An 18,299-nucleotide genomic window follows, 5' to 3' on the forward strand; every position below is an offset into this window, starting at 1 on the left:
CGCCCCAAACCACGCCCCGCGGCAGAGCCCCGCCCCTTGCCCCACCCGCGCTCTCCCGCGGCCGGCGGGGGTCAGACAGGAGCCAGGGGGGTACTTCGACTTTTATTTTGTCCCTCGTGTATTTTGGCATATCAAGGGCACACAAGGGGAAGCGCTGCTCGTGGCTCGCCTTGCTGCCCGCCCCACGCCCTCGCCCGACAGGGCGGGCAGGAGGAACCCCCCCATTCACAAGCCACACGTACACACAAGCCCCCTCCTCTCCTTCCGGACAGCAAGAAGGTGGCATCATCCCACCAAGCAGCGAAGCACTAGGGCTGTGTGTCACGGGGGTGAGGACAGTGAGGACATTTCCTATAGAAACAGATATTCCCAACCCCCCAAACCCCCTTCACTCATGTCCACGGGGGCTCCAGCCCCCAGTCGATTAGTCAGTGAACTCATGTCTCCCCGTGTCTCCACAGAGAGGCTGTGAAGGGACTGGGGAAAGGAGCAGGGATGAGAAGGACCCTGCTCCCACCCTCACTGTCCCCACCCCTTTCCCCCCCACACCTTCAGCCCACTCTCCCCCCACCACACACAGCAAGAGGATGTTCTAGCTGGGAATCCGCTGGTAGAAGTAGATGTAGCCCAGGTCCTTGGGGGGCTTCTCAGAAGCACAGACTTTCTGGTCGTTGTAGATCACCCACCTGCAACAGGCACAAGAGGAGCTCAGAAATGCCATTCCACGGTTAAGACAACTCAATTGCCCTCACCAGCTCTCAGCCCCAACCCCCCCCCTCCCAAGACCTCTAGAAAAATGGGGCAGTATGAGGATTTAAACTAGTACCTTACACTGTGGAAATCCTTACCTGCCATCTTTCTTGATGTGACAAACATAATGTCCACACATAGTTGAAGTACCCATGTGGCTGATGAAGGCAAACAGCTGATATTCTTGAAAGAAGGAGGGAAGAGAGGATTGTCAGGGAAAGAAGAAAAATGTCTTACTCCCCAACACCCTGTGCAAGGCCCTCTCTAGAGAAGGATCACTGAAGGAAGCTTTGCTGGGTAATAATTTAGAATTGGATCCCCATCAGGTGTTACTGTGAGTGTTCTTAAGGCCAAGCATACAGGGAAATGGGAGACGCTAACTTCCTTTTAGCCTTTTCTCTTCCAACTTTTTATTTGGGCCACGGGTGCTGGATGGGTAAGGCAGGGATTTCCCATCCCTATGGCATCCAGCAGCTAAGCACCACTGGCACAAATTCTGTGCACAGACTGCAACTGTTTTTTTCAGTGGGAACCAAAAGGGCAAAAAAAGCCTCCCAGAACCACTGGATAAAAGCAGCATAGCCCTTCCTGTCTTTCACCTGATGGCACTTCCCCAACCTCTCTCTTACTGGCTTCCAGGTAATCCTCATCCAGCCTGAAGGGTCCAGACTACTTTGCCATTCCTTCCCTCTTCCTCCCTGCTTCCACCTCTCCAACCAGACCAGCTCTGCAATAGCTGCTGCTGCTAAAACCTGCAGTACTGCATGGATCAGGAACGACAAAGTAATGTTGAGTTTGCAGGCCAAAATCCACACTCCTATTGCCTGAACTCACTTCCAGGCCCATCGCGCACTTTGGGACCCACGGGGACGGATTCAGAGATGGACTCGGCTGCCGAGCGCCCCTCTGAGATATCCATAGCAGCTTCTGCATCAAGGTCATCAATGTGACTGAAGATCCAATCCACAGCACGCTCCAGACTGTTGTTCTGGAAAGAAAAAGAAGATGGTGAACTTGAGAATTCCTGATCCTGGGAAAATCCTTGCACTCTGATGTCGCCCGTGCCTCTCACCGTGGCTCTAAGTGCTTTCATTGCCTGGTCCCGGGAGAAGCCCATGGAGACAATGGTGGCCACACTGTCTTCTGAAGGAGGGTCTGGGCAGGCAATAGTTGACCCTGGCCCACTGGATCCAGGGAGAACTAACGGGTTAGCAAAGTCTGCAGCAGGAAACACAACACAGCTCAGAGTAATCAGATCTCTCCAAGAGTGTACAGCCCAAGTCCAAACTACTTCAGCTTCCCACTGTGGTAGTAGGACACAAGAACAGCCCAGAAGCAGTAAGCTTCACCGTGGCTGTGGCCTCATACCTGGATCGTCCATATGTGACATGACCCAGTTCATGGCCGCCTCAACCCCGCTATTCCCTGTGTAATACACGGCTTTGCGGCAGGCATCCATGGGAAAGCCCATTTCCACTAGCTGGATAATCACCGACTCATCCAGCATGGGTGCTGTGGGGAGACAGAAGTTAGAGCCACCCACTCCCACCCATCCCTGCTGGCTCCATTTCATGTCACACAGCCTCCAAAGCCACCGCTTTACTTCACACCGAGTTCCAGCTCTTGGCTTTTCTCAGCCACCTTTCTTCTCCAGAAGAGCAGTCTCACACACAGGCAAAATGATTCAACCCATGAACTCTGGCTCTTCCCTAGGCTCTGAACCCGACCTCCCACTGTAGTTTGTGAAAATTAAATACCCCTACCAATTAAATCCTGTATAAATCCCAGATCTGCCTCCTCTAAATGCACCGGACATGTCACCCCATCTTGCACAGAACAGGAATCAACAAACCCCCTTGCATAACACCCTTGCATAACAGGCATGCAAGGGAGGCAGCTGGCAATCGCTGACAAAAGGACAGGGAAAGTCTGAGCAAGTGGGAAACTGCTAGCATGGGACACAAGGCAAGGAGAGCAAGGAAATGAGTCAGGCATCAGGAAGAGAGGAGGAGAATCACTAACATGTCGGAGAGGAGAAGTGAGGGGAGCAGAAGGAGTCGTCGTCCTCGTTGCCATAGAACCCCAGGCTACCTTTGGGCTCATCTGGTGTCACCAGTGGGGGTGCGATGTCTGGCATTTCCTCTTCTCCTTCCTGCAGCCCCGTTCCCTGCAGTGCAGAGATATCCAGCTCCTCTGGCATTTCAATGGAAACATCTGCAAGATATGGTCTTGCTCAGCCTCCAAGCAGGGGCAGAAACAAAGGACTTGGCTGGGAGATCGAGAAGGGTAAGTCCCTGGGGATGCCTGCAGCAACTTTTGGGATAGTTACTTTCCTCCTGTAACCACAATATCCAGATGTGACTGCCAGTACCTATATACCCTGTACTTCTCATCCTCCTTACCGAGCTTTTTGGGCACCCAGTCCAAACCAAAAGTGAACTTCTTGATCTGGATGACCAGATAATCTGGGAAAGAGGCGAACCGTGTCGTTCTGAAAGAGATATGTAACATTTTTAAATACCTTGTCAGCAGAGATTCAGGGTATCTAGCTGATCCAAGAAATCAGCAAGTAGGACAGAGCCATGTCTTGAGCAAATTGGGGGATACACCTGTCTGTGCAACTCTTCTGTGCTGAGCTTAAAGCTCCTCAAACACAGAACCATTTCTAAGGCAGAAGCCCTGACAAGATGAGATGGAATGCAAATCTTGGAGATGCGAAAAAAAAAGTACATATTCTCTACCTTCCAATCTTGTATTTTACAAGCCTGGTCAGATTTTGTTTAATTCAACTCTAACCCTTAAGGAATGCAGTGGAAATAACATCTTTTATTAGACCAACTGATACACCTTCAGGAACTGTCAAGAGCACTTTTTTGGATATGAAACAGAAGCAGCGAATTTTAAGTTAACTGAATTTGATTACACATTATTTAGTTAGACAATTTGAGAGAGAAAATGTCTGGAATCTATGAAACAGAGGAGAACGTTTGTGAAGGGAGAAGCACCTGTAAGTGAGACAGATACTCATTACCAGGTGATAATTGCAACATGCTGTAGAACTAAATTAAGTGACAGTAAAGTGTTTGAAGACAACTCAGTAAAAATGAAAACAAAATGTTACTTTTCAGTGTGATGTTTGTTTATAGTAACTATTGCTTAATAATGGAGTATTTGTTTAATAATTAAATTAATTAATGAATTACTCCTTGAATAATGGAGTACAGAAAAGCACTTTCAACTCTTTGATGACTTTCATTGCAAAAGAACACTCAGCATCACAGCAGAAAGCTGCTTACATTTCTAGTCTTGTCACTTCAACTTTGCACTGTTGCATGTGCTACAAGCAGTGAGAAAAATTAAAGCTGTTTTTTAAACCTTGCTACTACCATTTAAACTAGCATTCTTTCAAAGAACTCATGCATCTGTTACACTCAGAGTTCTGCCCAAATCTTCGCAGTTAAAAACTTGAAGAAATTTTAGAGATAGCGCAAGATCAGCGTCATCATACAGTCAGTACACATTTCAAAGCTAAATTTTAAATTTACAGTAAAAGCTACTAGTTTTCTGAAGGATTACTGTGTTTTCGTACCTCTCAGCAACTGAAATCTGATGGCCAGGACTTCATTAGCACTTCTGCCTACTGAGGGCAACACCTAGCACTGATGGACTGATCCCCTCCCTGCTTCAATGTTCAATGGACCCAGGCTGTGGAGGACTACGAAGCTTCAGTAATGGTTCTCCCCCCAAGCCACTACAAGAAGTCCCCAGAGATGGAGCTATGGCCAGCTCATCCCAGCTTAGCTGACACACACTTACTTGAGAGCCACAGACTTGGCCTGCAAGGCTGTGCTCCAGAAATCATCCACCTGCTCTGGAGCTCCATAGGCCTCTAGGCAGGAGCTGAAAGGCACCTTGGCTCGCACCAGCTCAGGCAGTGGCTGCTTCTCCTCCTCTGCCTGCCTCTTCTTCTCCTCATACTCCAGCAGTTCATCTAGAGAATAAAGCAGAGGAGTCAAGGACCACCTCTAGGTGCCTACAAAGCGACTGGTGTAAGCTACACCCAGAGGCAGAGCAGGCCTATAGAAACAGGCCATCGAGAATGGAGCACAGCTTCTAGAGCAGTTCTGCTACTGCAGTCACTCCTGTGGTGCTGCTGAATCACAGCCCAGCTTGTGGTGGCCGAGGGAAAGGCTCTAGAGGGACATCACCGTGTCACACCACCTCTGAAGATATCAGCCTGATCCCACAAAAGCAGGAGAAGGACCTGGCCTCAGAAGTGGCAAAGAAGTCCCTCTTTTATTTAAGGAGTTCTGTAAGAATAGTACAATATACAAACATAGGGCTTGCTACTCTTCTGGTGTTGGCACGTACTGACCTTTGTTGAGTGCAGCATCCATGGGCACAGGCAGCTGCATAATATAGTCCACACGCTGGGTATATTTCACCTTTTCTGTGGCCAGGCACTTCAGCTTCTCCTCCACCAGAAAACGGAAGACCTCGTTAGGGTTCTCCGAGCTGCGGCAGTTCCTCTGAAGAAGGAGAAATTAGAAGCACAGATGTAATATCAGAATGGCACAAAAAATGACCTGCAGTAACAGTGATGTCACACAGCACATGGCTCAAGAGTAGTCACTTCTGTATCCAGTACCCTGGAAAAGACAGCAAAGAGGAAACTTAAAGCCAGCTTCTGTACTCCAGGAAGCCATGGCTCCTACAGAAGAAAGTTTACATCTCCTGTAAAGCTGTGACATTCCCAAAAAAGATTTCTCCATGGAATCAGCCCTGAAACACATGGCCAAGCACCTCTCCTTCTCACCCTGGCAGGTGCTAGAAGGCCCATTTCCCTGTGTTCTCTCCCTCTCTCTGCTCTGACTGCCAGCTTCTCACCTCTACTCCTCACCCCTTGCCGTGGGAAGAAAATCAAGCTGGACTTTTCCATGATTTGCCAGATAGACTCAACCATTACCTCCACCATGTTGATGAAGTGCAGAAAGAATTCCTGTGCATCCTGCTGTCGGTTAGTGGAAAATTCTGGGTGCCCCTTTCCAATGAGGGACTTAAACATGCGTGGAGCAATGCCATTTTGCATACCCTGCAAAGAACAATGTGGAAGAGGAAGGTGGTTATAATTTGCCAAGCATGTGTCCTGGCATGTAGCACTCTATTCTTAGCCATGCTTTTCTTCAGGTGACAGGCCTTGCAACAAGCCCCAGCACATGTCTTCAGAAAGGGCTCTCCCTCCTTTGCCACATAGCACACAACAATACCTCATGCAACACACCCATCAAGGGGATGCCGTGTCCAAGCCTCCTCACCTTCTGATCTGGCTGCTGCTCCCCATCTGCAGAAACTGGCCTTGAATACTCCCCAGAAAGCAGTCCATGGCCCAGTTTGGCTCTGGAAGGACAAAACCACTGTTAGTATTAATGTTTCTTCAATCTCACATGCTCCAGGAGCCACATCAACCCATCCAGCTCTAACACTGCCACGGGCTGTCAGTCTCACAGATAACAGCTTTCTCTGCTGCACCAGGCAAGATTATCTTATTGTGGTCTTCCCTCTCTGGCCCCTGGAGACATCACTGACTTCAAAGTTACCAGGGCTTTAGGGTGTCAATCTCAACCACTGCTTGCACACTGAGTAGAACAAGAAGGAACAGCTGGTGCTGAGCCACAGAGCAGCTGTGCAACAGCCAAGCTGAGCTGCAGCCTGACGGGGGAACGGAGCAGTGTCTGACTGTGCAGGAGACAACAGGGCACAGAGAAATTGTCTGAGCCAGAAATAGCACTGCTGTGAGCAGACTGATCACGTTCTCCCAGAGGAAAGACTGACTGCATCAGGCACTTAATGGACAACAGTATGTGTTCAGCGATTTACTCCTATGCCCAGACCCTCCTGCTATTCCATTTCACTCCAGTCCTTCCCCATCATTATTGCCATTTGTCTGGAACCAAACCTTACCAATTCCTCCCTTTGCCCAGGCAATCACCTTTCTGGCTGTCTCACCTTAATTCCCTCTCAGTGAACACCTCACTCCAGGCTGCCCAAATTTAGAATCCTCCTGTACCACTGAACTCCCTGTCCACAAATGCCACCTTCTATTCCTTCACCCCAAACTTCCACAGGCTTGTTGAGAGCAGCTGCAGCACAGACTTGACGTACTTGAAATGTAACTCCCTCCCAAATCTTGTGTTCCTCCTTCTGCATATTCTCCTGCACAGTACCTCTTGAGGGAAGCCTTTTTAGGCATACATAAGTTATCTACTGAGAATAAAGCTGCCTAAACCTATGTATCCCCTTGCTCTTTCCCATCTCCCTCCACTACAGACAGCAAGCCCCTTTTAACTGTTATGCAGACAGAAGCTGCCTCCCAGAAATCCCCCCAGTTTAACAGCCACAAGATACATAATACATTTCAGAGCCTCTCATGAGCACAGGGTGCACTCTGTCCTCTTCATCTAGGGCATTCAGCTGAACTTCCTTGGCTCAGATCCTTATTGATCCCTGAGGATCAGTGTCTCTGGTGACAGGCAAGGAAAGAGAGGTGAGGCTTGAGGGAGAACCCTGGAGCAAAGCAGCACAGAGGGGATGCATCCAGGCAGCCTCAGCCTTCCTTCTCTCACCAAAGTTCTACGTACACTTGTGTGCTGAAGTCCTGTGTGGGGTCCGAAGGTGCACTTTGGAATATCTTCTCCAGCTTGTCCACATACCTGCAGAGCAAAACAGAGCAATCTAAGGGATATGCAGCTTCATGTGGTAAAAATGCAGTTCTGAGCAGGATTACTGCCACAGAAGCGCCCAGCCTGAGGGGACCTTTGTACTGATCCCAGACTAATGGAAAGGAGTGATTAAGCTCACTTACTTTCTCTGGAAGTCTGGGATACTGAACAGCACCTGCATCACAGAATTGAGGTAGCAACTGTTGCCCAAGTTACGGATCCCAGTGTAACCAGGCCCATAGAGGGGCTTGAGTTGAACACCAGACTCCTGGATGAGCTCCCACTCGCCAATACGCTGGTTCATGTCTATTTCCAGTTCTGTCATTGTCTTGTCTGTCTGCAGAGGGAAAGAACAGGAAAATCCTCAATGAAGATTCAAGGCAACATCAGAGGTGTGAAAAGTGCAATGCTGGAGAGAAACAGAGTCAAATCCATTCTGTTTTATTCTGTAAGTAGAGGAGGAAGAAACAAGAGCTGTTTCCATACATATGAATACCTGGGACAGAAAGAGGAGGGAAAAGAAATATGGGAGACTATATCTGAACCATTCCCTAGAAAGAGGCATGGAAACCACACACTAACAAAAAAAGTTCAGCACTTGGGAGCCTCCCTGCCCACGGTACTGACACATATTGCCACGGAAATAGACCTGATGGACATGAAAGAAAAGCAAAACAGGCAATCAAAGAAGAGAGGCAGACGAGACAACTCTATGTGTGACAAAAAACCCCAGAGTTTCTTGACTAGGAATGGTTCTGCATAGCCACAGAAAGTTGGAATCTAGCAAAGACCCCTCAGAGCTGCTTCTCTCTCCCTCTGGGCCTATGGAGGACACCACTTCCTCCTCACCTTCTGCATCTTGAGCATGTCAATCCCAAAATGTGCCAGGTGTTCTGCCAGGTTGGGATCCAACACCATGTCATCCTCATCATAGGAGTAGACATCTATGCAGGAAAACAGAAAAAAAAAGGAACTTATAATGGCCTGTGATCTCAAATTCCCAGCTGGATGAAGAAAGCGCTCAGAACTGAGAGTTTTGACAAACTGAGACGTTGGACTTTCTGCCTTTTCTCAGCAGAATAACATTAACAGACAGAATAGTGTTCTAAATCCTCCTAAACACGTGACAAGACAACTTTGTCACTGATCAGGGTACAGAGGTACACTTATGCCAGGAGTAATGAAAGTGGGTTACTGTGCCATACACTCTCCACTCAGGATTTGAACACACGATTCTTTGATAAACACCCCAACACAGAAAATCAGATGGCAACCTGGACAACTATTCTAAAAGCTCCCAGTTACAAGGGAGGGGCAGAGGAAGGCAAGGCTTTTTTATCAGCTCATTCTTTGCCTCATACAAGAAGCAGGTCAGAGAGGCAAAGTTCACAATGGGATGACACCGCGTGCTCCAGGTCACAAGATGGCCAACACCACCCTGATACCTGCAAGAGATCTGCGTCAGCCTGAGAGGCACCTGGCATCCCTAAGCCTGGGAGGATCCCCCCTCTCACCAGCCCCATCAGGAGTGATTGTTCCCAGTTTCACAGCCAGCGGGTAGCCGGTTTCTCGGTAGTGCTCGACTGCGTGGTTGTTGCCACCACTGCCGTCGAAGTAGCGCCGACCACAGAGGATGGCTCCGTCGGTCATGTTCAGCCACAGGTTCTCCTTCATGTCACACTTGCTGCACTTCCAGCCACTATTGACAAGGACCAGAAAAAAAGAGATCAGAGGGAAAACCTCTGGTTTCTACCTCCCAAGCCCTCACCATTGCTGCCCACTGCAATATCCGTAGTGTAAGTGATGTCATTCCTCTTCTACTACAGGACACTGATAATCCTGATATCCCCTAGTGTGCCACCTCCCCTGAATCTACTGTGACAAGGCACACCTGCAGACTCACAAAAGAAGTCTCATCTGCTGCTGCAGCCCAGCACAGGAGAAGAGCCTGGGACACGAGTGACACGGCAAGTTCCAGTACTATGCTCACCATGGTGGGATGCGGACATCGTTCTGAAGCTGGTGCAGGGAAAAAGCGTGCTTGGAAACACGTCGAACCTCCCCATCCCAAGCCTGCACCTCCTGCTTCCGTGAGGCTGAATCTGCTGTCAGGATGGCCTCAATTGCACTGGCAATCTGGAATCAGGACAGCAGGAGAAAACATGAAGGGCTGGCCTACCATGGTAAAGGCCAAAGAAGCTTCCAGTGCCACAGCACTCCACATTTAGGCAAGTTGGTTGTGACTTCTGGGAGCCTCAGTCACACACAAGCCAGAACTCTGTAATATACAGCACTGTGTAAGTTCAGAGCAATCCTGGAGACTGCCAGCTGAGACTTCACAGCAGCTCTGCAGGATCCCTTTTACAGGGCAGTTTCCTTCTCTGCAATGGTGCATTTTTTTATCAACAGTAACCGCAGCCCTCCACGCAAACATACCCTGTCTTTGACCATGTCTGGTAGTCCCTCCAGCCCATCACGTGGAATATCCAAATGGTCCGGCAAAATCACTATTTTTACATCTTCGTCATATTCAAACTTTTCTTCTGTGATGTCAAATCCACCTTCTACACCTACAAGAAGAAAAAATATTGTGGCAATAAGTGAAATCAAAGAGCTTGAAAAGCTTTTTTCCCTGCAGCTTACATTAAATAAGGCACCATGACTAAGACAACAATCTAAATCAGTGATCCACAATCTTTCTCCCACTTCTGGATCCCAGAGCTTCTGCTGGTCCTGTGGACTTCACAGGAACAATTATAAGCCTAGTGACAATAGATTTTGTTTTTCCCAGCTCTTTTTACAGATGCTTAAAAACAATCTCCAGACTCTGGCTACAACCAGGAAGAAAACCAAGCCTCCTCTAGAGAGGCATTGGCCAGAAGAGAGCCAAGATAAAGCACGGGTGCTCAACCTTAACCAGAATACTCAAGACAATGAATGGAGATGTGCATGAAGAGATCATCTTGTAAGCCAGGGCAAAGCATCTTTCAGAAGCCTGCCTCTCTTCCTTGCCTTTTCCAGAAAGGACAGTCTACAGAGTCCTGCACTCAAGCAAGAAGAACCAGGAGCTCCTCTGGAACCAGAACATCCAAAATTGCAGAAAAAGTCTGAGCAAAGGTACAGTGATAGTGGTTTCTATGTCCACCTAGCTGTGCTCTCCAGAGGTTGCACCAGAAACTGGAGATCCATACATAAAAGGTTATTTGCCAGTGGTTAAGAGTCATCATGGATGTCCACCAAAACATCTGCAGTTTCTGCAGATTCCCTCACCTACAGTTTTTGGATTATATAGGTACTCAGAGGAAAAGCCTGGCCTTCTCTGTTCTGCAGATATTCACATCCTACATCCCAAAAGGAAACAGGCAGAAGACACATGTCTTATTAGCAGCCTAAACCCCCTGTGTTTTAAAACTGAATTTCATTTATTCCCGGAAAAATTGCATGCTGTGACTGCAATAATCTCTGCAACAAATATCTGAACATCTGCAGCTTCAACAAATCTCTGATGGGAAGAAAAGCTTTTGCTGCTCAGTGTCTCTGCCTCAAGAATCCTGTGTGCAACACAGTTCTGATAATCACTACTGTATTTCCTTGAAACATTCTTGTCAGAAATATCCAGTCCCATGCTATCTCCTGCAACTCCCTCCTTAGACACCTACAATTTTTACACTATGCACAAACTGCTACATACGAACACAATGACTTTAGAAAACAGTCACCAGCATCATGCAACAACATACCTAGATAATCTTCTTCTGTGCCTCTTCAGCACAGCCCAGAGATTTCCTGTCATCACTTCACAGAGTAAAGCAACAGACAACCCCCCAGGGCATTACACAATTCCTGAACCCTAAACAAACTAAACCAGACTGGTGAGGTCCCCTCAGGTGGTGATGTGAGCCTTCTGAGGCTCCAAACAAGGAAGAGGGTCTATAGGCACCAGCTTGCCCTGAGGTACACTGCCTCCCTTTCCATGGTGGTACCTAAGCACTACACACCACAAAAGCCCATCAACCAACATGCAGACATAGGAGGCAAGCACTGTAGATCTTTCACTGAGAGGAGGAAGTGAGGTACAGGGAGACCAAGGGCTACATTTTGTTCACAAATCTTTCTAGTACTTTAAAATATCTCCCGTGTCAGGATTAGCTATATCACCACTGTTCAGCTAAAACAAAGATAAAAAAAACTTCTCCTCAACTTGAGACCACTGTCTCACAGGGCTAATACTTTCTTTTATTCTCTCCTGCTCCATTTACACAACCAAGCTGTTATCACACGCAGGTATTTGCCGATCCACTGACAACACTTGTTGAAAGACCTTTGTAGAATTCAGGATGCAGAAATAACTCCTAATGCAGACCAGGCCTCATCTCTCCTAAAGCAGCATAATCATATTTATACATAAAAGCACTGGCTATCTGAAGAAACAAGAGATTCCAGCCTCAATTTTGCTAGAAGTGATCTTTGGGGCTCTATTCAGCTCACCAACAAAACAGGGAGCAGCTGCCAGTCTTAATAGTGGTGTTTGTGCTCTGGCAATAGACTGGGCGTCTACACCAGGGAAGAAGTGAGCCAAAATCAAGACATCCACAGTCCAGATTCTGGATTTCCCTCTAGTGGCCAGCTCCCAGCAAGCCAAGAACCTGGTACTGCTACAAATGTTCCTGTTCCTTCCTTTATGTTTCTCCATAATGGCTCAGAAATTACCAGCTGAGACTGCTCCAAATAAGCAGTGTCTCCACTGATTGCCACGACAGCCCTCTCAGTCAGTGAAGGACAGTAATGGGAACACTTGTTCTTCCAAAAGAAGGAATATTTAAAATATTTTTTGTGTTTTAATGTTCATATGTATTTCCTCCAGTATTAACCTTGTAAGACCTAATGAACCAAAAATGCTAATGCAGCATTCCCCATTAATTTCTTCCCCATCTCTATCAATAATGCTAGTTCAATATCAGAGGAGTTTAAAAAATAGCTTGTCTGCCAGGACCTCCAAGCTTACTTTTCTCAGACCTAAATTTTCTCAAACTTACTTCAGCCTCATGCTAGGACATTGTGCTTAAGCAACAGTCCCAGTCTGGTGATCCCCACACCAAGCTGAGCCAGGCATGCGGGGTCACAGCAGAGGATAATAAACACATTTATACACGGAAAACAAGGTGCAACTTTGGACACAGAACACAACCACCACCTTAATGACTGTTCTACAGACACTGCTCACCCGAGACACACTGAAAAACATGAAGTCTGAATTTGGCCATGGATACTAGGCAAGAAAAGTAAAGCAGAAGAGACAAACCAGGCAGCTCCTGGCTGAACACAGGGACCATACCTACAGGACATAGGTGCTTCCTTACCAATGGCCAAGCGAGTTGGTTTCTTCCTTGGGGGGTCCCCAGCACTGGAGCTGGTATCTTCTTCCTTCTGTGGCATGGAGAAAAAATAGTGAAATAAGAGTTAAGGGGACAGGCATGCTGTGGCAAGCCTTAGGGACTGGAATCAAGCTGCTCTGAAAACAGAAACAGAAGGAAACCAGGCAGAAACAACGTGGGCAATCCATACAACAACTCAGCGCAAGCAGAACTGAAGCACTGGTGTCCCTCAATTCACCAGGAAAAACAACAGCTGTATCTCAGCAGAGATTCCATGTACCTGATGGAATACACAGACACAGCCCGGCTCTCAAGTTCAGAACTAGTCTGAGTGCATGTACTTTTATTTTTTACCGGTTTACGTGTTCTTTTGAGGTGCAGGTAGACCCGCTGGCCTGTTTTCTGATAGTGCCTTTCCACATACTGCTTCCCAAAGCCCAGGAACGTGTTCATGCAGATATACAAGCCGCCATCTGACTCCTGGAAGGAAGGAGGGACAAAACTGAAGGGAGGTGGTGAGGAATGGCATTCCAGCTGCTAGGATAGGCATGGCAGGCTAGTCATTATTCATTAGGTCATGGCAACAGCTCATTCCTACATAGCAGCCACAAGTAGCTAGTAAGAAATAGGATGGCAAGCCCCAGCCTGGCTGTCCCAGAAGAACAGGTACTCCTGTCATGATGATGTATTTAAAAAACTATTTGTGTGTTCATTTATGGCAGGATGCTACCAAATCAGGAAAGCCTGATTTTCCACAAGAGTTTATATCGTAGAAGGCCCCTAGCACACACAGTTTACAAGTTCAGAGCATGGTACAATCATTACCAGCAAAACTGTGGCACCCTGTCCAAACACATGACTCCCAGTGCCATAGGGAATGCTGCCAAGCTACAGTGTGAGGAAGGTTAACAGACCACTGTTTACTTTTGCTGTTGTGTTCAAAAGCCCGTGAACAGCCTGGAAACAGATACAGAAAGTGCCCCACCACCCCATCAGCAGCTGGAAAACACCACCCTCATTCAGCAGATACCCTTTTCAAACTGAAGGGGCAGGGGACCCAAATGCAGGGGCTGGAAAAGAGGGAAACCACTCAGAAGCTTTCAGAAGCTGCTGGGACTGAGACGGAGTGCGCAGGGTCAGGCATCACTGTGGAGCTCGGGGAGGGACCGAGGGCCAGGATGCCATGTGCCGCTGCCCCGAAGGACCCGTATCTTCCAGCTGCAGCCCGGACGGGCGCCCGCCAAGAAGCTCCAGGGGCACCTCGCCCTCCCGCTGCCTTCGCCGCCCCTTAGGCCGAGCGGGGAAAGCGCAGGAAGCGCAGGGATGTCAGCAGGGTGGAGATGGCTGGAGAAGGGACCACTGCCATCTTAATGACACAGCACCGCCTCGCCCCCCGCCCGCCGGGCCACGCCGCGCGGCGAGGCCGGGGAGGTGGCTCAGACCCGGGCAGGGCGGGACCCCCGGCCCGCCCCCCGCCGCCGAGGGCGGGCCCAGGACGCGCCCGAGCCCCTGCCCCCCGTTGGACTACAAGTCCTGGCGAGTCCCGGCACAGAGGGTTCGGGCCGGGGGCGCTCCCTCTCCAGGGGCTGCCGGCGGGCCGGGCCATCGCTGATCGGGGCGAGCGCCCTGCCCACGCCCGCCCCGGCCCCAGAACTACAGCCCCCAGCGTGCCGCGGGCGGGCGGGGCGCGCCGCGGGGCATGCCGGGCGTAGTAGTCCGCGAGGGCCCTGCGCGCCGCTCGGGAACGGCCGCCGCGGCCACCGGGGAACCACAAATCCCGTGAGGCCCCGCGCGGGCGGCGCCCCGGCTGGCGGCGGGGTGGGAGCCGGCCGCGGCGGGAGCAGCCCGGGCGGGCGGGCGGGCCGGCGACGGAGCGCGCTTACCGGCGTGTCGAAGGAGAAGGCGCACTCGTCCTTGTGGACGCGGTCGCCGGCCTTGGGCACCCGGATGGACGGCAACACCGACAGCAGCGCCTCGCTCAGCTCCGCCATGACAGCGGCTCACCGCGGCACCGCCTACAGCCCCGCCCCACCCAATCGCAGTCCGGCGCGGTCAGGCGGGTCCCAACCAATCGAAAGCGAGGCTGGAGGCCGGACTCGCCCTGCCGACCCGCCGGCTCGCCCAATCGCAACCGCCCTCCGGCCATTGCGGGAGGCGGTGTCGGGCTCCTTCACCAATAACGGCGTACCGAGGGGCGAGGGGGCGGGTCTGCCTCTGAAGATTGACAGCGGGACGAGGCGGGACGTGACGGGCGGGGACTGCGGAGCCGACGGGCTGGCGGGGCGGGAAAGTGGGCGTGGCACGGTGAGCCCCGCCTCCTGCGCGGCGGCCAATGGGCGGTGGCACCGCCCGGCGCGCGGGAGATTCGAACGGCGCGTCCGGCGGGGCCGCGGCGCAGTGCGGCCGCCGCCGCCATGGGGGCCTCCGGCAGCGCCCCCGCCACCCCGGCCGCGCCCCGCAACAAGCACCTGGCTCACGTCAGCGACCCCCGCTCCCCCACCGCCGGCATCCTGCGCACCCCCATTGAGGTAGGCGCCCTTCCGCCGCCACTTCCCCCTGCGTGGCTCCGGCCCGCCGCCCCCACGGCTGCCCTCTCCGCAGGTGGTGAGCTCCCCGGCGGGCAGCCCGCAGCCCAGCCCCGCCGAGCCGCCGGCGGGCACCGGCCAGGAGCGAGACCCACGGTCGCCCACGCCCGGCATCTCCCGCACGCCCATGAGAGCCGTGTCGAGTGGTGAGTGAAGCGGCCGTGGGTGGGCGGGTTGCGGGGCTGCCTGACTCAGAGGCTCCCCTCCGTCCCCGGCAGACAGCGTGGACCGCCTGGTGAAGCAGCTCAGCGAGGCCTTCGGGGCGGAGGCCGCGGCCCCCGAGCCGGCGCCTCCGGGAGCGACGGGCCCCGCCGAGGAGCCGGCCCGGCGGAGCTCCCCGCCCGCGGGCGAAGAAGCGGAGAGGCCGCCCTCCCCCGGCCCGGCCCGGCCCGCCCGCCCTGCCGGGCACGGCTTCTCCTCGGGTGAGTGCTCGGTGTGGGGGCGACGGGGCTCCGTGTGCCCGGAGAGCTGCCCGCGATGGGCCGTGAGCAAGTCGGGGCTCTCGGCACCGTCTGGTTGGAGTGCCTTCTCCAGGCGTGCTCCCCGCCGGAGCCTGTCCTCACCCCCCGGTTCGGCTGTGTCCCACCGCCTGGAGCCTCTGCGGCTGGGACACCCTCTGGGAACTGCTATGTCATCGAACAGATTTCTGTCCAGGGATGAGAAAGCGGTTTTAAACTGTATTCAAAATCTAGAGGTATACAACAACTCTTCCCCTCTCTGAGATGGGTGTGTGACTGTGGAGACCTGTCCAGAGGGACCTTACAGTTTTTTCATTGGGAAAAGCTATGGAGCAAGGGTGAGCAGCAGGTCTCTGTGCTAAGGCTGAGCAGTGCTGAGAGGCTTTGATACAGAGTGTGTTTTAGAAAGCTCTGGGCTGAGCACTGCTCCTTGGAGGAGTGGCTGAGAGCTGGGGCTGTTCAACCTGGAAAGGAAAACGCTCAGGGGGTATCCTGTTAATTGATACAAATACCTGAAGGAAGGGTAAAAAGAAGGGAGAGCCAGGCTCTTTTCAGTGGTGCCCAGTGAAGGGACCAGAGGCCACGGGGACAGAGTGGTACACAGGAAGCTCCTGAACATTAGGAAACTCTTTTTTTCACTGTGAGGGTGACCAAGCAGTGGAGCAGGTTGCTCGGATAGGTTGCAGAATCTCTGTCCTTTGAGATATTCAAGAGACACGGTCCTGGACAGTGGGCTCTGGGTGACCCTGCTGGAGTAGGTCCTCTAGAGCTCACTTCCAACATCAACCTTTCTGTGATCCCTTTACCTTAAAGCCCTTGGGTAAGTTTTTGATAAAGACCAGGAGGCATTTAAAATCCTGGATTTAAAATCCAGGACCTCTGAGCCTTGTCGTGATGTGCTGGTGTGTTTCCTTTTGTCAACTAGTGAGCAAGCCCATGAGACACAAGCCCAACAACAAATTCATGGCAACGTCTGGAGGAACTGGCCGCTCTCCCCTCAGCATTCTACGAGATGATAATTCACCCAGTGCTCCTGCCCCTCGCCAGGTAAAGCTTAATGGGTCGTGCTGAGGGAGGGAGATTGAGCTGAAAAAAAAGCCAAATCCTTCAATTTCTTGTTAGGGTCCCAGTTGAGAATTGTGGTCTCCTAGGCCTGTAGAGACGAGTAACTTCACAAATGTTTTTCTGTGGGTCAGTCTTGTCCATAAATGCCTCTGAGTCTTGTTCAGTGTCTGTCTTTGGCCTTACCATGAAATTGCCCATTTCAGTGCATTCTTTCTCTCTGGGCTGTAGAAAAAAGTCACTCTTGTACGTTGTCACAAGAGATTCCAGGCTGAATGGCCTGAAAATAGGCTACATATTCTGCTGAGAATTAACTAACCTTTGATCAACTTGTGTTTTACACTGTGTTTGGGTTTTTTATTTCTCTAGGGCAAGAGGCATGTGTTGGGAGAGAACCTTGGGGAGAAGAAGGAAGTGGATCTGAGCAGGAGCCTTAAATCTGGGAACTGTGCTTGGAGTGACTTGAACAAGGAGAACCAGCAGTGTCCTTTTGTGGAGAACTAGACGTTTCTTTTTTTAGGATCTTGCTGTTGTTTGCTCCTATGTTTTGAGAATTTTCTAGAGGGAAGAAATCCAAAGCAGTTGGTCACGTTTCTCACCTATCCCTGTTGAGGAAAGATTTCTCCCTCCTCTTTCCAGCTTGTCATGTCTAATGTACAGCACAGACTTTGTCTCTTTTACTGTATATCAGCTGTATCGGTTTTTCCATAGAGTTTTTATCTGTAGTGAATAAATTTGTGTTCAACCTTTGCTGACTGTATGTACTGATATTGTGCTTGCTCAGCACAATATTTTCTCTGGGACAAGGGCTCAGGAGCAAATAGTTCAGCCTTCTATCAGCCTTAAAACTGCCTTGTCCCCTGCCTGGAGCATGCTGAAGGGCATGGCCTTGAATCCAAGTACAACGGCGTGAGCTGGGAAGCTGCAGCTCCCTGCAGGAAACCGATGTCTATCCAGAGTCACCTCTGGAGTTGTGCTGCTCCTACACTGGCCTGAAACTGAGTTAGGCAAGGGTCTGTTGTGAGGGTGAGATCCAAGATATTGTGAGATAGTATTGTCCATTGATACTGACTTTCTGGTTGTTAAGTTACTAACCCTTGTTGATCTCCAGCTCTCCCAGCAGAGCCTTGGGCCCCTCAGCATGTTGCTCTGAGCCAACAAGTGGAATAGGGGCTGAAAAAACTGGTTGTGTAACTGAGCTAAAATATCCAAGCTTTGAAAGGATGCACTTTCACTATTCCAACTTCAGCCTCTTCTCAACTACAGCATGTGAGGAACACCCTCCCCTGGGAATGTGAGCTAAAGGAAGGGCTGTGGATGAGGTGTTGACTGGTTGAGACCAGCAGGCAA

The 18,299-nt window shown here is 50.9% G+C and overlaps 2 protein-coding genes across 3 annotated transcripts; one reads left to right on the forward strand and one right to left on the reverse strand.

Annotated features, from left to right (window-relative positions):
• Positions 1 to 555: 555 nt before the first annotated feature.
• USP5 (ubiquitin specific peptidase 5) lies at positions 556 to 14,864 on the reverse strand. Of its 2 annotated transcripts, none has more exons than XM_084226434.1 (20): positions 14,728 to 14,864; positions 13,199 to 13,324; positions 12,830 to 12,896; positions 9,906 to 10,039; positions 9,460 to 9,605; positions 8,984 to 9,168; positions 8,319 to 8,413; positions 7,613 to 7,806; positions 7,389 to 7,460; positions 6,066 to 6,147; positions 5,717 to 5,842; positions 5,126 to 5,279; positions 4,567 to 4,741; positions 3,153 to 3,241; positions 2,842 to 2,964; positions 2,119 to 2,262; positions 1,823 to 1,968; positions 1,585 to 1,738; positions 849 to 933; positions 556 to 686 (listed from the first exon to the last, which is right to left on the reverse strand). In XM_084226434.1, exons 1-20 carry the CDS (start codon positions 14,833 to 14,835, stop codon positions 593 to 595), a joined length of 2,499 nt encoding a protein of 832 aa, XP_084082560.1. In that variant the 5' UTR covers positions 14,836 to 14,864; the 3' UTR covers positions 556 to 592. The 2 variants fall into 2 exon arrangements, with proteins under 2 accessions (XP_084082560.1, XP_084082559.1); XM_084226433.1 differs by having other exon boundaries at positions 2,773 to 2,964.
• Positions 14,865 to 15,257: 393 nt separating this feature from the next.
• Positions 15,258 to 17,453, forward strand: CDCA3 (cell division cycle associated 3; the record flags this gene model as incomplete). The annotated part of the gene is made up of 5 exons (XM_084226817.1): positions 15,258 to 15,372; positions 15,446 to 15,575; positions 15,648 to 15,851; positions 16,813 to 16,934; positions 17,319 to 17,453. Exons 1-5 carry the CDS (start codon positions 15,259 to 15,261, stop codon positions 17,451 to 17,453), a joined length of 705 nt encoding a protein of 234 aa, XP_084082943.1. The 5' UTR covers position 15,258.
• Between the last annotated feature and the right edge of the window lie 846 nt (positions 17,454 to 18,299).

Source organism: Fringilla coelebs (genome assembly GCF_963513975.1).
Source record: "Fringilla coelebs genome assembly, chromosome: 2".
In the NCBI taxonomy this organism is placed as follows: domain Eukaryota; kingdom Metazoa; phylum Chordata; class Aves; order Passeriformes; family Fringillidae; genus Fringilla; species Fringilla coelebs.

Excerpts from the sequence above, each read along its gene's own strand:
- USP5 (XM_084226433.1), bottom strand. The coding sequence starts at position 14,835 with ATGGCGGAGCTGAGCGAGGCGCTGCTGTCGGTGTTGCCGTCCATCCGG. Across the intron at positions 12,897-13,198 it reads TCAAAAGAACACGTAAACCG|AAGGAAGAAGATACCAGCTC; the intron begins GTAAAAAATAAA and ends TCCATGCCACAG. Across the intron at positions 10,040-12,829 it reads ACCAACTCGCTTGGCCATTG|GTGTAGAAGGTGGATTTGAC; the intron begins GTAAGGAAGCAC and ends TTCTTCTTGTAG.